The 24,471-nt window shown below is 37.0% G+C and overlaps 2 protein-coding genes across 6 annotated transcripts in view; both read right to left on the bottom strand.

Moving 5' to 3' along the window:
* Positions 1 to 1,003: 1,003 nt before the first annotated feature.
* lmx1a (LIM homeobox transcription factor 1, alpha) lies at positions 1,004 to 15,286 on the bottom strand. The gene is made up of 9 exons (XM_088598277.1): positions 14,802 to 15,286; positions 14,361 to 14,427; positions 13,206 to 13,386; positions 7,849 to 8,081; positions 7,455 to 7,621; positions 5,907 to 5,984; positions 4,847 to 4,922; positions 4,255 to 4,425; positions 1,004 to 3,604 (listed from the first exon to the last, which is right to left on the bottom strand). The coding sequence occupies exons 2-9, from the start codon at positions 14,422 to 14,424 to the stop codon at positions 3,456 to 3,458; spliced, it is 1,119 nt and encodes a 372-aa protein (XP_088454403.1). The 5' UTR covers positions 14,425 to 14,427; positions 14,802 to 15,286; the 3' UTR covers positions 1,004 to 3,455.
* A 2,946-nt stretch (positions 15,287 to 18,232) lies between these two features.
* Positions 18,233 to 24,471, bottom strand: part of LOC148651935 (retinoic acid receptor RXR-gamma-B) — a 32,636-nt gene continuing 26,397 nt past the window's right edge. For all 5 annotated transcript variants that reach the window (XM_088598278.1, XM_088598281.1, XM_088598280.1 and 2 more), the window contains exons 4-10: positions 23,898 to 24,077; positions 21,738 to 21,898; positions 21,283 to 21,412; positions 20,940 to 21,072; positions 20,299 to 20,390; positions 19,894 to 19,999; positions 18,233 to 19,196 (exon numbers count right to left, since the gene is read on the bottom strand). In XM_088598278.1, coding sequence (XP_088454404.1) covers positions 19,049 to 19,196; positions 19,894 to 19,999; positions 20,299 to 20,390; positions 20,940 to 21,072; positions 21,283 to 21,412; positions 21,738 to 21,898; positions 23,898 to 24,077 — 950 coding nt within the window. In that variant the 3' untranslated portion in view covers positions 18,233 to 19,048. The remainder of the gene's footprint in view (positions 19,197 to 19,893; positions 20,000 to 20,298; positions 20,391 to 20,939; positions 21,073 to 21,282; positions 21,413 to 21,737; positions 21,899 to 23,897; positions 24,078 to 24,471) is intronic.

The raw sequence follows: 24,471 nt of genomic DNA on the forward strand, positions 1-24,471 counted from the left end.
AAAACAAAAAACAAAGACATTCCCTTTTTTTGAGTGCCTTTTTGATTAGTGGCATTTAGACACTAGCCTTAATGAAATTAGCCATGATATGATTGCTACAGGCAGTGGTCTTTAACACACGCATCTAAACTGCATCTTTGCAGAGCTGTGTTTGGACTGTGTTTCTTTCCAAATGGCATTGGATTTTCTGGGTGAAAAAGCTTTCAGCAGCAGCCCAACAGGAAAGAATGGAGATGCTTCATTTGGATGATTGAATTGGCACTGCCCTACCTTACCCAGAAGTGTCAATTTATGTACCTTTTTTTCCCCAAGAAATTTATGATGAAAACTTTTATGGAGTGACAGAGAACTTATAGCATGACTTTAACATTTGTTCAATGGTATTAAGAAAACAAATGTGAATATAAAAGTCAGGTGAATCAAGTGTTGCAGAATTTAGTGTGCCAGAAATGAGTAAGAACAGCAGCAGGAGTGACAGGCCACCCTGAACATTTTCTAAAGATGGGACAATACATTACAACATTATTGAAATTTGACATAAAACATTTAAGAACAAGTAAAAGTGAAAAAGGAAGCCTGTTTCTCCTCTGTTGGCTCTGGTGCAACTTTTTAGTTTTGAATTTTATAGGTTCAGCTTCATGCTGTGTTTTGTGAAGCATTCTCGATTTGAGCAGTGCTGGGATTGACATAGAAGTAATTTTCATTTGTCCTGTTTGTTAAAGCCTCGCAAGTTACCTTTAGCAATAAGACTGTTTAAAATACTATTTACTGTTGGTGAAGGTTTGAGGAAGTGTCAGTCACTATTTACTTCATAGTAGGAGACTTGACAAAGCAAGCCAAAGTTTTAAAATAATGCTACAGCAATTATTGCACAAATAAGAACTCATAAAGAAAATACTGCTATTGGTTTATGTCAGATGACATACACGGTGAGTTCACATCGCTTCATATAATTATTTCCTGTAATGGTGCATTGTTGCAGTCAAAACGTCTTGGAGGTATATTCCAGTTTCTGGTACTATTCTTGGAGACACATCCAATTAACTGTATCATCAAGTCCTCTCCCCTTCACTACAATACACACAATACAGTATATTTAGCTTTCAAATGCACTTAATTTATTTCAATTAAATATGACCACAGATAAACACACAGAACACTCAAATCATTACAGTAAAAACACAACTGGGTCTTTTACAATGCCTATTTGAACATGTTTGGAATAAATAAAGAGCAACAAGCTCCAAAGTGGCTGTAACATGCAAAATGTAGCTGGTCATAAGCAGAAGATGAGATTTAAACTGTACGGGACCTTTCAATACTCAGTTGTCTTTGAAGAACAAGGTACTGTAATAGACCAAAATGCTAGGAAAGAATCTGCTTTTAAGATTTGGTGTGATTGTGGTCTTCTTCCTTCTTTCCTTTCCTTGGCCTCACCTATTGTTAGCATCTTCACCTCTTTCTCCATGCTCTCTTGTCACACACTGCTGCTCACAGCATTACTGTGTGGGTGTTATATTACTCCGTGTGACAGCTCCTGATCCAATAGTGCTTCTCCAACTGTGACGGCATTTTCTGTTTGTTTCGAATTTCATAGCACCAGCTTCATGCTGTAGGTGCTTCTGCATTATACATGATCAGAGTGCCATTAAATGATTTTCTAATATACTGAGCATCCAAAGAAGAATATCGCTTTCAACTGCCACAAAGTTAACAAAGTTGAAAAATGATGATCGCAGGCGTGCTGACATCTTTATGAACAGACACGAGAGGGGAATCCATGATGCCGATTAACATTCGTCATCAACAGGGCTGATCAATGGGATCTACTGTACAAATTGCAGGCTGGTAGCATGTGTTGCCACTGCTGGAAGCAATCGAGATGCACATGTGCAATGCGTGTTTTGTACCACCTTTAGAGATGGTCTTGGGGGATTCTGTCTCAGTGCTCTCATAGCGTCTGGACTAGCATGTTGTCCCTATTCAAGGCAGGTATGGAATTTAAAGCAAAAATCTTGGGGAGATCAAACCCTAATCTCGCCCACTTCCATATAATATTGTACTTCTTTTGTATAACCTTGTGCGTTTAGTTTTTGTATCCTTCCACTACCCCCTCCTTGCCCAAGCTGCAACTCCCTGGCTGATTCCTCATTGAAGGAGGGTATTTCAAGGGCTTCATCTTTGTTCTCCTCAGCCATTTGAATCATGCATCATCTCCACCCAAATTAGGGGTTGACCGAACTGAACTGGTTGGTGTGGCTCACTCGTAGAGACTAGGCCAGCAACTGCTGACCTGTCCCATTCTTATCTCACATGTAAGGTGTTGTTCCATGAGCAGCATGAAGCCGTGTGCTGTCCCGAAGGATCAGCTTGCAGGAAGGGCAGTAAGTGAGGTTCCAAGACTTGATCAATGCTACACTGTAGCACTGTGTGGTCAGATTGCAAAGAGTCACTACAAATGGAGAACTGTTCAGCACACTTATATCCAGACTACCACACTTAGACCACCCCGGTGATTAGTCTGTTGGACTAATTGTATTACAATGAGTGTATCTGTTTGTTTTTTTTTGCTGCAGTCCAGAAGGGAGACCAATACAAAATCTTCATTCATTGCTAAAAAGGACTTGGCTTCAGTGCTGACAAGTCCACTTGAGGTGGTGTTACATTCTGTTACTGTACATCAGTGAGTATTGGGGAGCTCTGTGTCCAATCTTTCATTTTTCTAAAAACATAAATCAATAGAGGGATGTGTTTTGTATGGTAAAACCGTAAAGGAGCCCAACTCCACATAATGAATTTTGTTCACATGTATTAATAGTTTCTTAATCAAACTACTTACTGTACAGTATTTTGCAATGCATAGCCTATTATTTTTTGTATAAGTGCTTTTTTGCTCAACTTTTATCAAAATGGTAAAAAAAAGAAATTGAAAGGGGGATTATATAAGAATTGTGTCACATATAATAATTTGTATTGTAAATTGCTTTATTCTTATAAAGCAATAATATTGCTTTACCAATAATACAATATATTTGAGTGTGTAAAGCATTTCAATTAAATGTGTAAGATGTAACAAACACTTAAATTAATTCATTAATACAGTCTTGTCACTTTTGTATCTATGTCCAATAATCTGATTATTATTATTATGATTATTGTTGTTATTATTGCATACTATTTCGTTTGATGTCCTTCTTGCCTATGTCTAGATCTCAGTATGATTTTCATGATTCACATTTCATAAATAACAAACCTAAATGTCAGATTTTGTTTAAGATGTTGAGGTGCTTTACAACTTTATTTTATCCATGCAGAATTTCAAATGTAATAAGTCTCCATTGCATTGCTTTTTTTAGATAAAGTACTGACAAAACATATATACCACTTGCTTAGGAACTACTGAACCACTGCTCAATAACCTGAAGCAAATTCAGAAGTGTGGGAGTTTTAGAGACTCATGAGGCAAAGTAAGAGTCTTGCATTGAGTAGAGACGGTCAATAGGGTTTAAAACTCCAAGTCCTGCCTCAGACAAAGACAGAAGACAATCTCCAATGTTACTAATTGCAGTGTCACTGTCCATTTCACTGAAAAGGCCTTCGCTGCCTGAAAATATAGAAAAACAGTACATGTAAGCTGACAATTAAGAAATTACATTATTTATATAGCTGTCCAGCACAGAAATACAGTATATGTTTTTTTAGGTTCCATCTGAGATCTAGAATAGAAGAAATATAATTGAGCAATTATTATTAGATTACATGGGTGAGACTTTTTTAAAATTAATTTCTCTCTTTTCCTGAACTTTTCTGGAGATAAAGAAGTGAAGGCCTTGGGGTGGTGTTTATAGGTGTCTTTGTCAGTTCTATAAAAACACACCTGTTTTGACGTATTTCTACACACCATAATGAAAAATCTTATTATTCAACCAAGTCAACAAAATCCTTGAAGAAAAGCCTTCCAAAGTGCTAGTGTATGCACCTACTTGTGCAATGAAAATATACCTTACAATTTTAAAAATTAAAAACAAAACTGAAATATTGAAACAACATCTTCTCAATATCTTGAAGAGCAAATTCACCAGACTAAGGCAGTACACTGCCTTGAACTATTAGGCATAGGAACTTTAACTATGACGCAGACAATATAGTGATATATTGATCAGCATTCAACGGCAGTGAAAAAAAGAATTAGAAAAAACTTTAAGCACTTCAGACTGTCAAGTTGCGAAAAGCTGAAATGGTAGAAATGGTTACCATAGGGGAGCATGTGATCCCCAGGCATCTGTGGGGGTGTAAGTCCCTGTCGGAAAGGGTCCACCTTGTAGGACTGCTGCTCCAGAGCTAAAATGTGATGCTGCTGCTGCTGCACGTCGGAGAAAGGGTGTCTGCTGTCTATGCCAGGGTTGACAACTCTGTTTGTGGTCACTGTTTATGAAAGTGCATAAATTAGAGACAGAACAAAATTTGGAAGGGATCAACCTCAACTGTCAGTAATTTGTTATGACTCCTGACATCAATTCCTCATCTTACAGACTCCCCTTCATTCCCTCACATACATCTTTTGCATCCCACCTCCAGCCCATCTCCACCTCTGCAGCTACCCCTTGGTCACTCCTTACTCCACATGGGGGTCCCAGCCTCCATGTTGTATGGCTAGGAGGTCAGCCCTCAGCCAAGCGAGTTAAGACAAATCCGCTTAATTCTTGGGTGTTGTTATTATCAGTGAAACAGTATAGTACAAAACAAAGTGGTTATAACAAGAACATGCCTTTCCACGTCTTTGCTCACGTCTCTGAGCTAAAGCACCTTTGGAACAATGGGGGTTTTTCAATCCGATTTTATGTACCTGAATGAAGTCTTTGGGAGTTACTTTGATCTTGCTGGTCTTGCTGCTGTTGTTGTCGTCTGGCAAGTTTTTTCATCTTTCAATAAAATAACACAAGCATATAAATAAGACAACACAGGCTCTTACTACTGAAGTAAAAACAAAATAATGCTTGTTTTGGTCACCACATGACAGAGCGTATAAGCTGATTTGGTATCAGTTCAGAAGAAGGTAATCAGATCAATGTCTGATTTTTTTTTATTATTTGGTTTACACTTTTATCCAAAGCAACAGGCATTTTTTTACCAATTTGTATAACTGGGTATTTCACTGGAACACTTCGGAGGGAGTGTCTTGCTCCAGGCTACAACAGCTGTGTCTCATCTGAGATTTAAACCCACAACCTTCCAAGTCTAGAACCCTAGCCACTGTGGCACAGTCAGGACCATAAAGGAATGTCTTAAACAGGTATGTTAAAGGAAGTGAATCTCTTTATAACAGAGGAGTCAAGTGTAATCAATTAAAGTAATTTAAACCCTGAAAGTTATTGACCAAATCAATCCAGAGGATGAATTCATAAAATCCTAAGCACCCAAGATTATAAAGGAGTAAACTAAGATATTATTTATTAAATTATAATTATGTAATAATGAAGAAATGCATTGAGGAGAGAAATCCAGTCTGTCAGGCTGTAGGTGTCTGTAACAAACTGCCCAGCTACTGTCGTTGAGTGCCTCTTCTCATTTATTTAACCTTTCTTTATGGAGACTCTCAATGGAACATAGAACATTGGTGAAAAAAATAAAAGATGAAGGGTTCTATTACAGGCAAGTGAAAACTACAGCCATCATAGAAAATGACAGGCTGTGTTCTATTTGAATATATGTACAGTACACTTGTTTTTAAATATCTAAACATGTTTAAACAAGAAGGATAAAAGTCAAATATAGTATAAAGAGTATAAGTGTGCACAATAAAGAAAATCAATTTCTGCACAATATATTAGACTTCCAATAGCTGCAAATTCTGTAAAGGCAGACATGACTGGCTATAGGTGAACAAAGACCAAACTTTTCTTTACCTTAGCTCTTTGATTCTGAAACCAGACCTGCACAACTCGCACACTTAATCCTGTCTCTGCTGCCAGTGTCTCTCTTACCTGTAGTTAACAAAAAAACAATAATATTTTTTATAATGATATGGAGTTTTGCATCCCAAAGAACTTTACATAAAGGAATGGAGCCACTTCACCCACCTCTGAAGTGCAGCACCCACCTGATACCCCCAAAACCAATCATCTATTAGCTACACTATCCAGTAGATCAGGAAGAGAAGTGCAAAACAGATTCACTAATTGAATTCAGGAGAACGTGGAGCAGTCCAGATTGTTCATGCCACACCCAGAGTACATCTTAGCCAGGATACTGGTGTTAACTGCTATATTTTGATGAACAAGACTACCATTGGGTCTTCAAGTCAGGAGAATTGGAATTAATATCAAATTCAAACGATGGGCTCCAAACATAGTGTCCACTGTCACAATCCTAAGGCTCTGGTCTTAGAAATTCTAGTCTAGCAGGAAAAGAACCATGTACTGGTCCACCAGTCCTACATACAGCAGCACCCTGGTTTTCCTGATACAGAAGGTCTCTCATCCCAGTACTGACCAGGCCCAGTCTTGCTTAGCTTCTGAAATTTCAAAATGAATAAGCTGCAAAATCACAGCTGTTAAGCAAAGACTTTGATGCTAACAGCTATCGTACTGGAATAATAACACTAAACATGAACCAAGTTTGTATCTTGGTCAACAAAGGTCAGTATTTGACTAAATCAGGCTAACGGGTACAAATGCAGCTTTTGTAGAACCAATGACTGTTCAACATTTATTAGCATCAAACGTTTCTGCTAATAAATATGTAAATCTGTTACAAGTTGTAATCATAATGTTAATTATAAATTATAGAGATACATTTTTTTAAAAACATGTCTATCACTTATCAACTCACTTCATTTACAACATTCCAGAATCAAGTCACTTCTTTGTGGATTGTGTTACTCTTGCTTTTGGTTAAAACAGATTACAGAAGGACTTGAAACTTTCACTTTCAATTTTTATAATGGGTACTGTAGGTGCAGATACTGTAGTGCAAGGCAATTAGAAGATAAATAAATAGATGTCTGGAAAATATACTTTGTTTCTATGCAAGTCATCTCTTTACTGTGATTTGTTTCATTCTTTCCTCTTATTTATTTGCAATGTAATACTTATAAAGCTGAACACCCCAAGTGAACTAGTGTGGGGGCATGGTAGTGTAGCAGTTAGTTCTTGGGTTCTGACTTTGATTCCAACCTGAGATACTATCTGTCAGGATTCTTCATAGTCTAACCATTTCAACGTGGTTTCCTCCCATCTCCAAAAGAAATGCTGATTTGGTTAATTTGTTCCTCTTAGGCGACTGTGTGTGTAACCGCACAAGCATTCTGTGATCGCCTGGTATCCCCTCCAGGGTGCAGTCCAAATTTGCACCCTAAGCTTTTAGGATCGGCTCCTGGTTGCCTCAGCCCCGTCCAGAATTCAGTGACTTTCTGACAATGGATGGACCGAAAGATGAAAAAAGCTGTTGCTGACCTTTCGACAAGGTTTGGAGGAGACTTCAAAGGAAGCTTTGAAAGCCCTTCTCTGCTGGGTTGTGAGAATTGTCCGGGGGCGTTTAGGCCGCTTGTGTTCGGAGTCTTCACCTGCTTTTGTGCTTCTCATAGACTTATCAGCGCTATCTTCATCTTCATCACTTTTGCCTGGATTTTGAAAAAAAAAAGACTTTTCTAGCAAAGATCCTTGCCATTGCATGCAAACAAACCCTCAAATGCTACCTGAATAATGCAGCAAGCTGTTGTCATTCATTATCCTAGATATATTTTCAGATTCATCACTGACAGTGTACAGTGTACAGTGTTCACACAGCAGCTGTTTTTATGTAGCCATGACTTCCTTTAGCCCTTCCCTGTTATTAGCCAGTCCGTACCTGAATCTGATGAGGCCGGGCTGACGAGGCTCAATAACTCTCTTTCCTTCTCGTAATCGCTCTTGCAGAGCAGCTGCCCCTCCTTCAGCACAAACTCGTCCCCCTTCTGCAGGCGCCGCTCACACACACAACAGCAGAAGCATTGCAGATGGTACACCAACTTGTGGGCGCGCATCACCAACTCTGCTGGAGTAATCACCTCCAAACAACCGCTGCACTTCACTGCAAACAATCTAATTAGTGTGGGAAAGAAAGAAAACGACTATGACAGAGGATTCCTAGTCATTGTTTTAAATATGCAGTACGTGAGCTGCCTCATTAAATTTTGCTGTCAAAATATGCTGGCTCTACTTGCATGGGAGATGTCAGGGTATCTTGGACAGAATTGTCTGTAGGCATAATTTCTATTCGTTAAATCTCCTACACATGGTATGGACTGTTGCTCTTCCATATTAGAGAAAATATTCGTTTGAAAAAGTATTGTAAGGGATCTAAGTCACAAGACATTGGAGTTGTGAGCATACGTTTGTTAGGTAGTAAAACATTACTCTATATGAAATGTGCATTAGTGACTTCAAGAAAATGAAGTCAGCAATAAAATAAGATCGAATACAATAAGTTTGGATTTCTGTTTTACCAAGCATACAACTGAAGCAATGCTGACATATGGTATGCAAAAGACTGAGAAAGACTGAGAGACAGCAAAAATAAGTACTGTAGTTAAGGAGAACATAATGTTATTTTTACATTTCCACATATCTAATACTTTCGTATGATCTTCAATTTGTCATAAACTTTGCATAAGATCTGAGCGTTAATGGTTTTTACCTTCTGTCACCAAAATAGTTGTTTTTTTTTCTGTAAAAGATCACCTTTTTTTTCTAACTTCCTCCTCCAGTGCTCATAAAAAAAATATGTCAAAGGAACTTGGAATGTTGCTGAGTAGTGCCTTTTATTGGTGTAGCTGACATGACCCCCCCGCTGCCCAGTTACCCCTCCATGTGAGAGTGGCAAGTGTGCGTTTTAGCACCTGGCAACCAAACTTGGACTAAGCTCTTTAAACTATGAGTGGTTTTTGGCTGCTGAACCAAGGGCTTCAGTCCTACAGAGATAGGAGAATAAAACTCTGCATGCAATGGCTCCAGTCAGGGGAGGAATCAGCTCTCCCATGAGGCAGGCTGATCCATGGTATTATTTTAACTATACTTAACTAAACAAAAACAAAGGCCGCTAACGTAGCCTCATGTTCATTGTCTTATTCTCAATGAATTCACATTTGTCTGTCTCCTGCTTCTTTTCCACTACAGTTGCATTATTCCAAATGATGGGGGTTCGGCCTTATTACACTGAACTACATTTGAACATTTTTAGATTTTCGAAACCATTTTGATCATTAAATCCCCGAAGTATTTTAAAGCACTTTCATGTTTTTCAATGAAGTAAATGAAAATGAAGAGCAGCACAGCTGCACAATGTGTGTTTAAATTACCATCTGAATTGAGTTTTAGGATTTTGTTTTCTTTATTTATAGAACAGACCAAACAAAAACCAAATGCTGAAGACTGACATGAAAATATTCTTCTTAAAACTGCTCACACCAAAGTTTGCCGCTTTATGAGTTCTTTAAATGTTAAAATGTATTAATTTCATTAGGTTATCTGATCAAATATGGAAAACAAGATCGGTGACATTAATATTATTTAACTGTCGTATTGTTTGCCTACTACACAAGTCACAAAGATACCAGCGGAGAAGTTTATAGTTTAAGTACATACCATCCCAATGAACAACATTGTTGCTGCTTATTAGTGTCATTAAAAATCACCTAGGAGACCAGCAAGAAAATTTGAGATAGGTCTGATAGACCAGTCTGAATCTCTGTCTGTAATTATTCACATGACAGTGAGATTGGTTAAAGTTATTTTTAAAAGAGCCATTTAAAAGGTACAGTAATACAAAATAAATCATTTAAAAGATATTATTTTCTTTATCTATTCACAACCTCTATTAGGTATTTGGTCTTGGCAGACTCTGTCCTAAACTAAAATCTGGATACATTCTTTCAAAAAAATATGTATTAGTATCTAATTTCATCCAGTTTATTTTCTATTACATGGTACAATTGTAGTAGTCAAATTATTTCAAAGAAACCCTCAATTCATTCAAAATTTCACACAGTGTGCATTTCATAACACTACTTTCACAATGCTCATATCACATTTGAAGTTTGCCGATACAAAAAGTATTTAATTGGTGCAAAGAAGCTGAGTAATTAATAATTTAAGCATTTTTTTCTGCAGTTATTGACAGATAGGAATTTGAAGCTGGATTGAAAATACTCAAATGGAGAAAAATGGACATGGTGAATTTAAATAAAAGCCATTAGTGGCTGGGTATTAACGAAAATATCCGTAAAAATTAATTTCACACTGCTCTGCCCAGCACTAATAGCTGAGCTTAAAAGAATCACGCTCCATGCACGTTAAAATTTAATGATCTTGGGAGTTTATCAGTTTAAATACTTATGGAAGATCAATCAAAACTCAAGGCTGATTCATACAGATCAGAATAGACCTGGCTATTGGTTTTCATTGTTCCTGATTATTTTCAAATGCATCGGAAGGATTTCTTTAATGGGTTTCTTTGTATCAGGAGAAGCCTTCTGCAGGTTAGGGGTCAGTCCTATAATCAAGTTGTTTTTTTTTTTTTTCTGGTATGATAATGATAGTCAGTCATTTGAGTATGATACCTCTGTACAAACAAAGGACTGTCCAAAAGTAAATTAAAAACTGCTGTTTAGTTTTCTATATTAATTACAATATATAATATAACAAATTATGTAATTAAAAATACAAATCCCACTTGGTTAATAACTGACATATCAGCTGTGAACATTTTCTACTAATTTACAGTAGATCAGAGTGGCAATGATTTAGCATGTCAGTCATTGATCCCTTAGTATGTGATGGCTGGAGACTGATGTAGTCTGTATACTGCTGGGCTACACCAAAGAGTTCATTATTCTTTTGATTATACTCAATGAGATCAGGGCAAAGTAGGAAATAAGCGGCAGAGTCTGTCACATTGACCCCAGTCAGTGGCACCATCCACCCCACTGAAAAAGGCATAAGGCTGCATCAGAGCAGACTGTGAATAGCGAACAGAAAGGCTTGGCTCAATGCAAATGGCTAATTGGTCAGGTCAGATAACTCATGGTTGGGTGAGCAGTGTCCCACCACAGTACAGAGGCTCCTGGGGAAGGGTTATCCAGATGCCACAACACGGCCCATGTACTCACGTCTCCTCAAGATCTCCTTCTGCAAGTTTATCAAAGCCAGGAACATATGGTGCTGATATTGTTCCTATCCCGTTTCCCCACACCGGGGCCTTTGGGATGCAGCTTTTCTACACATGTCACTATCAGCCATGTGGGCAGCCTATTCCAATCCATTAAAAACTCAGTGGTCCTTTTTTAGATCATAATGTGCCCTGGCACAAGCACAGCTATCGGAGCATGGCAGAAAAACAGTTTGGTCACCAGATAGGATTTTCCTTAATTCTCCGTCAGCCAGACAATCATTTTCAGCAGGTGCATCTTCCACACAAAGTATTTTTCAGATGTAAAGAACACATTGTAAAAACACACAGCTCCACTGATGGAATTATTAAGCTGCAGAGGAATATGACAGCATAAGCAGCATTTTGTTTGTCTTTTTTTTATATATTCTCAGTGTATGCACGGGATGAACCATGCTGATACGGCCATATGTCATTCCCAGCTTGCAGTTACCAAGTCAATGGATTTCACTAATTTAACACTTCTTGACAATGTGTCACTTTAGCTCTCCCCAGAACTCTCCCTGCCTGTAGCAGTATTCTCACATTCCACAGCCCAAAGTGCCTTCTATTTTGCAGTCACCTTGTCTTTCATGTACCTTAACTGAATCATGCTCCTCGTACTCAGTCTGGCCAACCCTACTTCCAGGATTCTAAATACAGTATTGTAACACGTTATCAGTTTCTGAGCACTCAGACATAAGGGAGATTGTACTGTACATGGGGAATGTTTGGTAAATTTCACTCTCATACTTGTGAGGAGACCGACATTTATAGAATATACTTATACATAAGCACATGCATAGGGAGAACTGCAAGTGGTAACATGGGCGCTGTTTTGATTCCATTTTGCGATCTCTCACAGTTTGCAGTTTGGAGTGTGTGTAGAGAAGCAACAGAGAAACTAATGAGCAAGCAGGACCAGCCTTTCAGACCTACCTCAACAATAACCTACTGTGTTTGTTGCAGAACGCACCAGTGCTGGCTTAAGTGCCGCAGTTCTCAGAAGAGGAGTTCAACATAATTTTGCATTTATGGTTTCTTAAGAGGTACTCTCCAAAATGAAGTCACACCGTGAGGCCTCTCTTTTTCAAATTGAATTCCTTTTAAAGCCACTCGTTTGTAAAGCGATGCTATTCCAAAGTTCCCTAATGGATGTTAAAACAGACATTCAGTTTGCCACACAATGTTAATGAACCCAGAACTGGGTTGGATCTTTTCTTCACGGGTATGTGAAAGCATCAATTAATAAACCCCTTTTTTGGGGAGGGGAAAATTAATTAGACTGCACCGCTTGAGAATGAGAAGAAAGGGGAAAAGTGAGAAAGCATGTTTTATACATAAAGAATGTCCTTTTTTCAGACTCTGTGGAGCACAAGTCACCAGTCATGCAGTGAAAACTCCCACAGAGAACAATAGGGATTACTGACATGCCAGTTTTCCTGGGCCCAGCTGTCCCTACATCTCTAAAGTAGGGCTGAAGTGAACCACTTCAGTGTACAGTAGTACACGATTTAAAACGATACTTTACAGAAAACAATTTAAAAACGGTTATCGCAATAAGACTGTACAGCTATTATTCTATTTTTAATATATTATTCTATTTATTGTAAACGGTACTTTAAAAAATTAGCTCACGTTTGCTTTGAATAAATTATAAATCATACCTCACTTAAATGGCCTGTGCTTGAGCTCTGAAATATCATAATGCATCCCTTATAATCAATACAGCTGGAAAAACAACTTTATGAAGAAAAGCCTCGTTTCCCGAGGAGCTTAAATTTCTTCTTCTTCGTGTGGACACTACAATAACGTCTTTAGTTAATTTCTGCACTTCTGAAAACTTTCTCTTTGGTAGTAAGGCAGGTAACATACTGTACAGCGAACTAACGTTTTAAACAGTTTTAAAGGAAGACAGAGATGCACGAAGTTAACGAATTCGAACGTTACTTTTCTTAAATACTGAACGTATTTCCAAAAATGTCTAATGGGCACTCTTAAAAAAAACCTCAAGTACTTACTTTTCATAGTCACGCTTGCAGTAGAGTTTCGTCTCTCTCAGAAAGCAAGTGTTCTTAAGGGTTTCCCTGCACGCCGCACAATGCACACATTGTTCATGCCAGAAACAGTTATTGACTCTGAGTAGATATTTATCACGGATCAGTCTGTGGCAGCCTTCGCACACGGCTTTCTGCTTTAAACCTGCAGGTTGGAAAGACAACGAGAAAAGATGAAACAGTGGAACACCTTAGGATACTATTCAAACAACAGGACACATCCAACAGAAGAAAAGTTGGTTAATTTTGGGGGAAAAAAGGCGTGAGGTGGGTTATATTTGCTATTTTCAAAACCACATCCATTTTAATAAATACAATATCTAACAATACTAATGAACCCTTTCAATGCTTATGGCTTAAGAAACCAAGACGTCCGTTTAAACTAATAGAGTCCCAATTAAGAGTTTTCATGTACTTTCATATATTTTGAAATAACTTTTAAGCACATACTGATTAACTACCAAAAAAAAAAACAGTACGCAATATTGGATTTTGTATCTGTAATGGGAATTAATGTCAAAGAGTCATTAATGATACAATTTCTTATGGAAATCTCTAATGAATTGTCGGATCAAAACATGGACTATACAGAAAACTTTAATTGAGCAAATATTTATAATTCAGAAATAAAGTTAAATAAGAACAATTATATTTCTTTCGACAGTATTGAAAATGCTGCACGTTTTAAGATTTAAGAGCGAAGCAAAACTAATCAGGTATTTAATTAAAAAAAAGTTAATTTCATTTTAACGTTATTCTTTCACTTAAATATTTTTGGTTAAAATTGGTTATTACATTAAATCTCAATATTTACAAATAATATTTTTAAAAGAATTACGTTTGGTTTAAGGGTGTAAGTTCAATTCATTTCCCGTTACATTAAAACACAACATTTTATTCCTGAAGCGGGTACTTGACTCTAGCCACATCTACCTCGAAGGGACAAGATTATGATTTATTGGTTATCATAACAATCGCGTTACAGAAGGAAAGAAGGTTGAACTGTAAAATGGGTTAAATCTGTTTTACCTTAACCTCAGTCATAAATTGATGGGCTCTTTATTTCTAGTATTCTACTTATTTGAAAAGACAAATAGGATTGTTTTTCTGAATACTCACCATGCAAGGATGGGAGTGAAGATAGATTTTGAATGTCTTCTTCCATTTTAATGATCTCTAGCATCGCCTATTGAAAAAAAAGCAATTTAAAATTATAGTCAGTAGTTTTGCAACTGTGCAATACCTATACTCTTGCATTCATAACTGTACACTCCTCCTTGAGATCGAATGGTACAAGATTATAAGATTATGTGTATTTTGTTATTGCCTCTTATAAACATTTATAAAATTAGACCAAGCATAATGTGATTATCTTACGGTACCTTAAAGAATCAATTAAAATGCATGGACTGTAAGACAACAGATATGTAACAATTGGACTTTCTCCCCCAGTTTTTCTTGCGTAAAAGAAAGTATTGTGTTAAAAACGTTTTAATAAAACATATCACAGGATAAAAAAACAACAACAAAATGTTTTCTGTCCATTTTTTAATACGTCACCTTTACATGACTCCTCGGTCCAAGGTGTTTCAATGGGTCTTTAATTGCGGCTTAATTTAGTTCAAGGTGCGAAAGAAAAACTCCAATGTAACCTTAATAGCCTAAAATCTCCTTTAGGCCAGAGGCAAAGGTAAACTGTACTCAGTTTTCTTTGTCCTAATTTGTTCGCAGCTTGTTCCAGGTCGGCTTCTTTTTTACTGATGAGGAATTAACCCATTACTCCGTCATTAGCGGTATCTCTACATCTCTCCACCTAGAAGGAGTTTGAGGGATTCTTTAACCAAGACTACTTACTGCCTTGCTGCCTTGTAAGACCAGAATTACTCTCCTCCCATCTCTCTACAGCTGTCTCAGCGCTCGCTTGGCGATTTCAGATTAACTTTCAGGTACTGTAGTTTCCTATGTCTGTTTTGTTAAACACAGAAATGCATCCATTACTAGAATAAAATAAAAAAAATAAAAACAAAAGCAAGCGAAAAAAAATCGTTCCGTGTAGTTATTCCAGAAAAAAGAAACGGCTATCCTAAGCAATTTGGCTGCATATTTTCCATACGTTTTTCAGTTTCCTATAGGAATTTGTATTTACGTTTTTTTTAAGAAAGATGCTTTTTCGAATTGCATAATAGACGAGACTGTAAAAAGTATTATTTCTGGATTTCTCTTTTTTTTAAGTATTTAGAGTCAGAGAAAAGTTAGACCCCCCCTAAGTATATTTTAAACAAATAGAATTAAAGGTGAATAATAAATAGCAGGTTCGGAAAGAAAAAAGGTCTCGCTTCTTGTTCAAATGAATTGTTAATAGACCTATACATTACGTTTAGTATAAACCTACGGAAAAATCAAATATTCGATAAAACTATAGATAAAATAAATATATCCTTAAGTAATTATGAATACTTGTGATAACTGGTATATAAATGGCTATAACTTATCTATAATATGGAAACACGTGCGTAATCTATGAAACTATTAGCATAATATATTCATACATCACCCACGTGTATTATAGTAGCTAGCGAAGGTTATTGTAATCTGCTGTCATCAGGCTACCACACTAGACTTAGAAAGACAATACAGTATATCAATAAACAGGAATTGGCTCTTTAAGTTAGAATGTGCAACAAATGAATATATCAAAAGATACAATTCAGATACTATTAAAATCAGACATCTGTATCCAATGAGAATAGCGTTATACAAAAATAAAGTAATTCGAAAAATCAAACTGACAAAAGCTAGTACTAACGCATAGATCATAATATAATAGTTCTGACGGCCAAAAATCCCGAATGCCACTTTTGTTGAGTCTACTGTACGTATTTTATTATTTTAATCGTATACATCTGTCTTACGTGTGAATAATGTGATTTTAGCTAGCACGCTTAGATATCAGCAAATAATACGTTTGACGTTTTTTTTTATCAGATTCTGTTATTAAAATGTATAATAATAATAATAATAATAATGAGTGTCCAGAATTATTTCCTTCACTGGCCTTTCACATTAAATTGATAACACATTCCCAAAAATAACACGTGTTCATGGTAAAGTGGTAAATTAATTAAAATGCAATAAATTTCTGCGTTCGTGGTAAAAAGAATTGATGAACGCATAGAATAAACCCGTAAAATCAGTTGAGCAATTATAATTAGTTTTCACATTTTACCATTGAATTACATCTATTTTTCTTAAACATAACGGAAGAACTGAGGTCTTCCCTAGCTATGCAGAGATTAAAACATTCAGTATAATTCAATACCTAAATATACAATATTTTAATAAGTGTCTAGTGAAACTGCTTCATTAGTATGAAAGTAACAACTGCAACTTTAATATTTAAATTTTTTATCATTTTGGTTAGAACGAAAGCTAAGACTTCTAAGATTCTGTAATTGCTCGAATGTCATCGAAGAAGTGTTTTCAGCACAGCACAGCAAAAAAAAAAGTCCTCGAACATTCCTTTAAAAATCCCATTTTGTTGCTAATGTTACGTTTTTGGAAGTTATTGATTCCAGCCCCCCGAAAGCCGAAAGAGCAGCCAGAAAAATTACAATGCGTAGCTGTTTTCCCTTTGTTTTTTACATTTTATAGACATCATTCGATGCTTGGACTCTGGACTAAATTTGCCTACTGAACGAAGCCTAGGAAGACAGTTTTTCATGATCTAAGTTTCTCACACATTCAGCAGTAGAGACCAATGTGAAGCGGAACGAAATAATAACATTAGATTGGACAGTATTTTGCTGATAAAAGCCACTGAAGGGCACTCATGCCATTCGCCTTACGGCACCATCGCAGTTGTGCCACCACCCCTTATAGAAGGCCTATGCATGGCTATATAATTTTTTACAAAATGTGTCTGTATTTAAAGGAAGAAATGTGCTGTAAATGAAAACTACACATCACGTGGTGTTAGGGTACCACATATATTTTTGTTGTTCGTTTTACATACTGAACAACCCAGTAGGTGTACAAGGTTCCACTTGTGTACTCAACACTTTCGTTCTTCGTCGTTTTTTTTCTTGGATGGAAAGACGTTTTCATGATGTCTTTAAGTGCATTTCCGATTGTTTTAACGCAGACTCGTGGAACAGTTACAATTGTTCAGGCAGCACTGAAATGTTAGGAAAAGGGATTTGCATTTGCATTAAATAGAATGGCAATCTGAAAACTTTCTGACCGTGATGCGCAGTTAAATTGTGGATGAATTATTCTGACGTTTTGGTAAACTGTTACCAGTTTTTGAAAACCACCCATTTACTGTACATTTCAGAATGATGCTTATCTTCCAAATTTCAGGTAAACACAGACCTTGTTCAACCAAGCCCAGATGTGTTCGTGTTGAGACTATATTAGTAGCAAAAAATACTGGTTTACCAACAAAGCGAATAAACGAAGAATTGTAAATGCCGATACCGACCAAACAGCTTCTACAGTATGTAGTAAAATCAATTCAGGAAAAGAAGCTTTATCATGTTTCTGATCCATTTACAGTATTTTTTCCTTGTGTATAAAAACATGATGCATTAAATAGTTAAATACTGACTTAAAAATTGAAACTTTAAAATCCACCACCAGTCACATTCCACTTGAATACTCGTCGGTCTTTGGTTAACAAAGCATACCACTTTTATATGAATGAAGGCATAGGGGCTTACTTCGGTACCAGCTTGTTTCCCTAGACATAATTACCCCCCATATTACTTATCAATAGAATACAAGCTTTGTTTGCTGTGCGGAAGAATTGAGTTGTTGAATTAAATCCCATTCATCATCAGAAAGCCGTTTATTTCTGATAAGTGTCACAGCGACCCACTGAGCCGATCCCAGACGCACAGGGCACAAGGTACTGTAGGACGATACCTACCTATGCATAACCTCAAGCAATAAGACCGAGTATACTGAACTTAAGTAAAACTGAGACAAAGATGGAAAGTCAAGTTTTTATTACATCTTTACCTTGAAGCAGACGGTGAGACGATTTTGTGCAATTAGTGTGTAAGACTGACATTTTTAGAATTAAAAAAAATAGTACAAACAGAACTGTTTAAATACAGTACAGCAAAGAGGGACGATTTCTTTTCAAAACCTGCCACCTAGCGGCGCATTAGTGATATATTTGCATTCTGAACAACTACAGCCTGATTTTCAGAATGGGCAAATAAGAACTACGCATTTTATGATTTATCAAGCTCTATTAATGTAACTAAATCCCTTTAAATTAATATTTTAAATTACATATAATTGGCACACGATTAATTTTATACTTTTAGACACATTTTTTTGGCCTAGTTCATCATTTGCCCCTTTTGTATAAAAGGTTGTTAATTTGTAACAATCTATGTAACGGTATCTGTATTAAGTATCTGTTTTTGCAAATTTATGACCTACAAAAATTGCATTTCAAAATGAAAACAAAGTGCAAAGCTGTTTTTCCTGCAGTACATCTTCTAGAAATTCATGGCTTCTGACAGTTTCTGTTTGAACAGTTTATTGTTAAATAAAATTAGATGTACATTGCATTAAGCCACTATTAAATTGGAAACTATAACTCGAATGATCTATTTACAAAACCTTGCTGTTACATTTCTATGAAAATCATTTGACAGAGCTGTTTAAATCCCATTATAAATTTCCACACTAATAATTGTGCTTGGACATGATACAAAATATGTAGTTTACAATGTAATCATTTTTAATATCAATTACATAGTCTTCAAAATATTTACAAAAGGAAGAGGTCTATGTCATGTTATTTGGTGCGGTGCTTCAAGCATTTCCATTAGGAAGGTGTCTATGGGGGTGTCTCCAATTAGCTTGAAGAAGAAGAGATGCTCTAGGCATTTCAAACCAATGGACCGGAGAGCTGGAAGTCGCAGCAAAAGCTTGGCAAATCTGAAATAGGAGGAAAAGACAAATGGTGTTTCTCGTGCACTTTGAAAGGACAGCGGCTATTTTAATGTTCCAAAAAACGTTCGCCTTCTTGTCAGTGTTATTTTTTTTTCCTACTGGCATCCCTTTCAGGGTGTCTCCTTCCTTGTGTCCACTGTTTGTCAGCACAGGCTCCAACTAAAACTAGCCATCCTCCCATTTTCTAAGTGCTTCTTCCAGTTCAGATCACACACGAGCCAGGGCCTATCCTTGACAAGCACAGGCATAAAGCAGAATACACTGTGGATGGGACACCAGTCCATCACTGAGTACACAGACACAGACAGTCACACCAGGGGCAATTTTCCCAGAAGCCAACCTCCCAGTACAGTGTTGCATTGTGGGAGGAAGCCCACATGAAACCACACAGAGAGAACACAGAAACTCCATGCAGAGTCTCTAAAGGTCTGGAATTGAACCTACAGCCTCAGGACTTCAAGGCATCAATTCTAACCATTCCGCCATCATGCTGAATTAAGAAAGCTCATCAAATAATTGAGCTTAGCATGTTAAAGGCTGTAAAAGGTTAAAAAAAACAGGTGCACGTGTTTCAAGACCTACTACTTTGACGGTTATTAAAACAGACACATGTGCTGAAAGTACAGGATTCATAGGATTCGTCTCAGAGGTGGTTAAGCACTACTGGAACAAGGACACGTACCTGCCAGGCTGCTCAGGGTATTTCTGTTTTGTATAAGCCTCAAGTGACGCATACACTTTCTCCCTCAGTCCCTCCACTTCAGATGGGTTCGATAAGCCCTTTGCATCTACAACAAAAAAGGTCAAATAATTCAAAGACCTGTACCTCACAATATGTCTTGAGACTGTCGGAACGTATCTTTTTTTTTTTCTCCACAGCAAAATTTGTTCCAGGTTTGTTGAGAGTAGCCGGGAATGGTCAGTTTTCAAAACTGTTTCGATTTGAAGACGTTGATTCGGAGACAGAGTAAGTTCTGGAGATTTTGCATGGGAGTACAATGATTTGAAAACTGTCCTGTTTTTCTGACGGTTTATAGAAGCTTAAAATAAACGCGCACATTCACATTTTGAATGAAAAGCTTCTTACCTGGATTAAAAAGAACAATGGCTCGCAGGCACCCTAATTCTGTTTTGTCCATCTGCATGTCTTTCATCTTTGACACTAGCTCAGTAAGAACTCTGTAGAAATAATTTATTATTATTATTATTATTATTGATGGCTGGCTCAAATTGTGTTACTGTATCAAACTGTACAATGTAAGAGCCATTTTAAAATTTATGTATTATTTTTATACAAAAATGCATGTAGTTTTTATACTGAAGGAGAAAACACTTCAGTGCAGGATATAAAGCATCTCCTTTTGATAATAACATCCTTGAAATAAATATAGGTATCTGAATTTTAAATCTAAAACAAATAATTGCTTATATTCATCATAAGAATGGCTAATCAACAGGCACCTATAGTTCCCACTTCTGGTGCTATGCAGACATCTCAGTAGCTCCTCATGCAGATCTTCAGGCTGAGAGAAAATTAGTATATTTTAAGTCACTTTATTAAGCTGTTATTAAACTGGAAGTTGAGGTAAGAAACAATATACAGTCATACAGTACGAGAAAGTGTTTTATCCTGGTTATGCTCTTCTTCAGTACAGTACAGCTACAGTAGTGTCACAATACAAGTAGAGAGTGCTAAGTTAGACTGAGAGCACATGAATTCCAGTATACCTATCGAAAATCGAGCCAACCCCAGCGCTATGTGCACTGCTGCGATGGACATGCAATCCAGTGGCCAGGAGAATGCCATCTTTCACAGTGACTGAGCGGTGAGAAAAGGAGGCGATGAGCAATTCATTCCAACCTGAAAACAACAGAAAAACACACTAGAGACGTCCAGCTATTGCTTTTACACTTTCAACAGCACCGCAGATTGTGACGACAAGCTAAGGTTTAAGTCTTGCCTGGACAGTTTCTTTTCAACCATCTCACCACTGGCCAGAACAGACAATATAAGCAGTGAAACATTTCTTTTGAGAGGTAAAAACACCGTTTGGTAACCACTTTCATTTACCTGCACGCAAAAGAATGACTTGATCATCGAGAGGTAGTTCAGAGAAGTGGGGGATTCTCTTAGCCCACTCCACAAGAGTGAAGAGCTGTTTGTCAGCTGCTTGGCAGATGTTGGTAACAGGATCATTAGACTGACAAGAGAAGGAGAGACACATTACCACACTAGACATGGTTGCTGTAAAGACAGCACTACAGAAACTCTGTAATAACCAGTTGTTTTGACTATGATATTTCAATTCTGACAGAAACTAAGCATTTCAATAAATCTTTTGTGCTTCATGCATGACACAATTTGGCATCGGCGCAGAGCACAGAGATTCAAAAGAATCATTTGAAATACGGGAAACATCCTTGTACTCTTACAGCTCAAAAGCAAATTGACTATGTGTCAAATCATGATAGCACATGTAGGAAATGGATATGATTTTTTATCTTACACTCTTGCAAAGTACATACTGAGTTTCCCAGACTGGCATCCATATATGTTTCCGTCTTTGGCTCCACTGCAAGCTCAGCTTCCAGAATTTTCTCCACTGGCATGTCTTCATTGTAGTTGCTTGTGGACTCCACTTCGTTGTCACTCTTCTCTCTGCCCCGCTGTCTCTCCTCCTGAACAGCTGAAAGATGAGTCAGGGCCTCATGAGTGCAAAATCTTTCGCCTTTTTTGTAGTTTTTTTTTATTTTAAGTTAACCGAAGTATAAAAAAAAGGGAACGCCAAGTGACATTTACAAAAGGTCAGGTATGAGGAAAATCTGGATTGAAACTACCCTTTCGAGAAAAAAAAACCAAGAAATACCCTTAAGTGTAACAACTCTCCCTAATACCCAGTGGGCTTCAAAGAGCAGAAGATAAAAGGTTTTAGAAAAGCATCGATCTGTGCTTATGTGAACTCAGACGCAGCAAATACTGAAGCCTCTCAGGAACCTCAATGATTCAAAATACTTAAGTTAATTAATTTCCTATAATATTTACTCTATTAAATATAATAATTATCTATACAGTTATTATTATTATTATTTCCATCAATTTTCTAACCACATTGTCAAGTACAGGGTCGTGAGGGAGACAACAAGCATATTATTCTAATATATTATCATATATAACAGGCAGGACAGTAGTGAAGTGTTCAGCATTGTAATTTCACAGTGCAGTGACTATGGATTCAATTTCTGGGGTGCTGTCTGCGTGGAGATTGTATATTCAACCTGTTTCTGCGCATGTTTCCTTTGGGTGCTCTAGTTTCCTCAACAGTCTAGACACAAACTTCTTGGTTATGTGGATTCTGGAAAAACATGGCCCTGATCTGAGTGTGCGTGTCTGTTCTGTGATGGACCAGTGTCCTGTTCATAGTGTATCCTGCCTTGCGCCTGTTGCTTGCTGGGAAGGGCTCCATCTCTGCTGCAACCCTGCACTGGATACAGCTACTAGAAAATAAATGGATGGATATCCTCAAGAATTCTGCATCAGCATACAATGAATATTACACAGAAAGAACTCAAAATTCGTTGTTTCTTCTAATGTTATTTATTATACTGTATATGCAAGAAAATAATGTGAAAATAACACTGACATTTTACTTTTTCTAAATTTCTGTCTTAAAACACAGCCATGCCATCAAACATTCTCCGTTTTCCATACTACAAATTTCGTGTTCAACGGTGATTTCAATGAGCATGTTTTCAGGGTTAAATAGGTTAAGAGTCAGAAACACCTAATAAATTGTGGCTAATCTGTTAGTATGCCAGTGTATTCCATGCCCAAATGCAAGAGATTGAAAAGTATAACCAGTTTCCTTTAAACTTTTCCTTTTAGGTCAATTTAGACAACATTCCCATTTAGGGCAATGCAGTGCATAGAGCCATATATGCAAGAAAAAAAATGTAATGATAACACTGACATATCACTTTTCCTAAATTTCTTTTCACTCATAAAACACAGCCATGCCATCAAACATTCTCTACATGTTGTAGGAATCCTAACCCTAACCCTAGCTCAGGGTTTGGTAGGTTAGAGTTACGGTTCAGATTAGCCCTAAAAAAGTTAATGCAACCTTCTACTCATTTGGGTGGAAAATATACCTCGGTACATCCAAATATTAGCGTAAAAAGTCTAAGTAATCACTGAACACCAAAAATAATGTGACATCATGGTAGAATTCTATTTTTTGACAAGTGTTCTGATATTGGAAATTTCATGTTCAATGGTGTTCTCAATAAGCATGTTTTCAGGCTTCAATAGGTAAAAAGTCTGAAATACTCAATACATTTTGGCTAATCTGTTAATATGCCAGTATATTCCATGCCAAAATGCAAGAGCTTGAAAACTATAATCAGTTTCCTCCAATCGTTTCCTTTTAGGGCAATTTAGACAACATTCCCATTTAGGGCAAAGCAGTGCAAAGAGCCATATATGCAAGAAAAAAAATGTAAAGATAACACTGACATACTGTATCACTTTTCCTAAATGTATTTTCTCTCCCCAAACACCTAGGGAAATCCTAACCCTAACCTAAAGGGTTCAGACTTTCGTCAAAGAATTATGCAACCTTCCACTAGTTTGATATAATGTTATTAATACTATATTGTATGTATTTCATGTGTTTTCCTGTAGCCTACCTTCTCTTTTCATGCCCATTGCTAGGCATTTTTGATAGCGGCAGTACTGACACCGATTACGCTGGCGCTTGTCAATCAGGCACTCTTTGTTGTCGCGACACGTGTAGGTAAGGTCTTTTCTGATGGTCCTTTTGAAGAAGCCTTTGCATCCTTCGCAACTATACACCCCGTAGTGCTTGCCTGTGAAGATGACAGGATTGTCAGTGTCGGTGATCACCGAACAGTGCACAACAGATACAGGAAGAAGTGTAGCTTGATTTACTGATTTACTAATGTGTTTTCTTCTCGAAATCTTGTCACACCTTGTCTGAACATCTAAGAGTGTGACATAGTCATTACACTTTTAACATATTTCCTACAGTTCCTGTGGTTCTCCTGGTAAACAAATAAGTTGCCACTCAGCTAATCTATTAACACTGGGATGAAATCGCTAGAAAAGTAAGAACTCTTCAGAGCAATTCATATTTTCTTGTGGAGTTGTATCATAAAAGATGCACAATGCTTCAAGCTTTCTGTTCCAAGGTATTGATTATTTAAGGAATCCTACGATCGCGAATTTCATTGATCTTATATT

The sequence above is a fragment of the Lepisosteus platostomus genome, chromosome 11, assembly GCF_059453375.1.
Source record: "Lepisosteus platostomus isolate fLepPlt1 chromosome 11, fLepPlt1.hap1, whole genome shotgun sequence".
In the NCBI taxonomy this organism is placed as follows: domain Eukaryota; kingdom Metazoa; phylum Chordata; class Actinopteri; order Semionotiformes; family Lepisosteidae; genus Lepisosteus; species Lepisosteus platostomus.

What these genes read in the sequence shown, in the direction of transcription:
- lmx1a (XM_088598277.1), bottom strand. Translation starts at nt 14,424, where the DNA reads ATGCTAGAGATCATTAAAATGGAAGAAGACATTCAAAATCTATCTTCA. An exon ending in CCCGGCCTCATCAGATTCAG is followed by an intron (nt 7,622 to 7,848) that starts GTACGGACTGGC and finishes TTCAAAATCCAG; the next exon opens with GCAAAAGTGATGAAGATGAA. An exon ending in GGATCACATGCTCCCCTATG is followed by an intron (nt 3,605 to 4,254) that starts GTAACCATTTCT and finishes CTATATTTTCAG; the next exon opens with GCAGCGAAGGCCTTTTCAGT.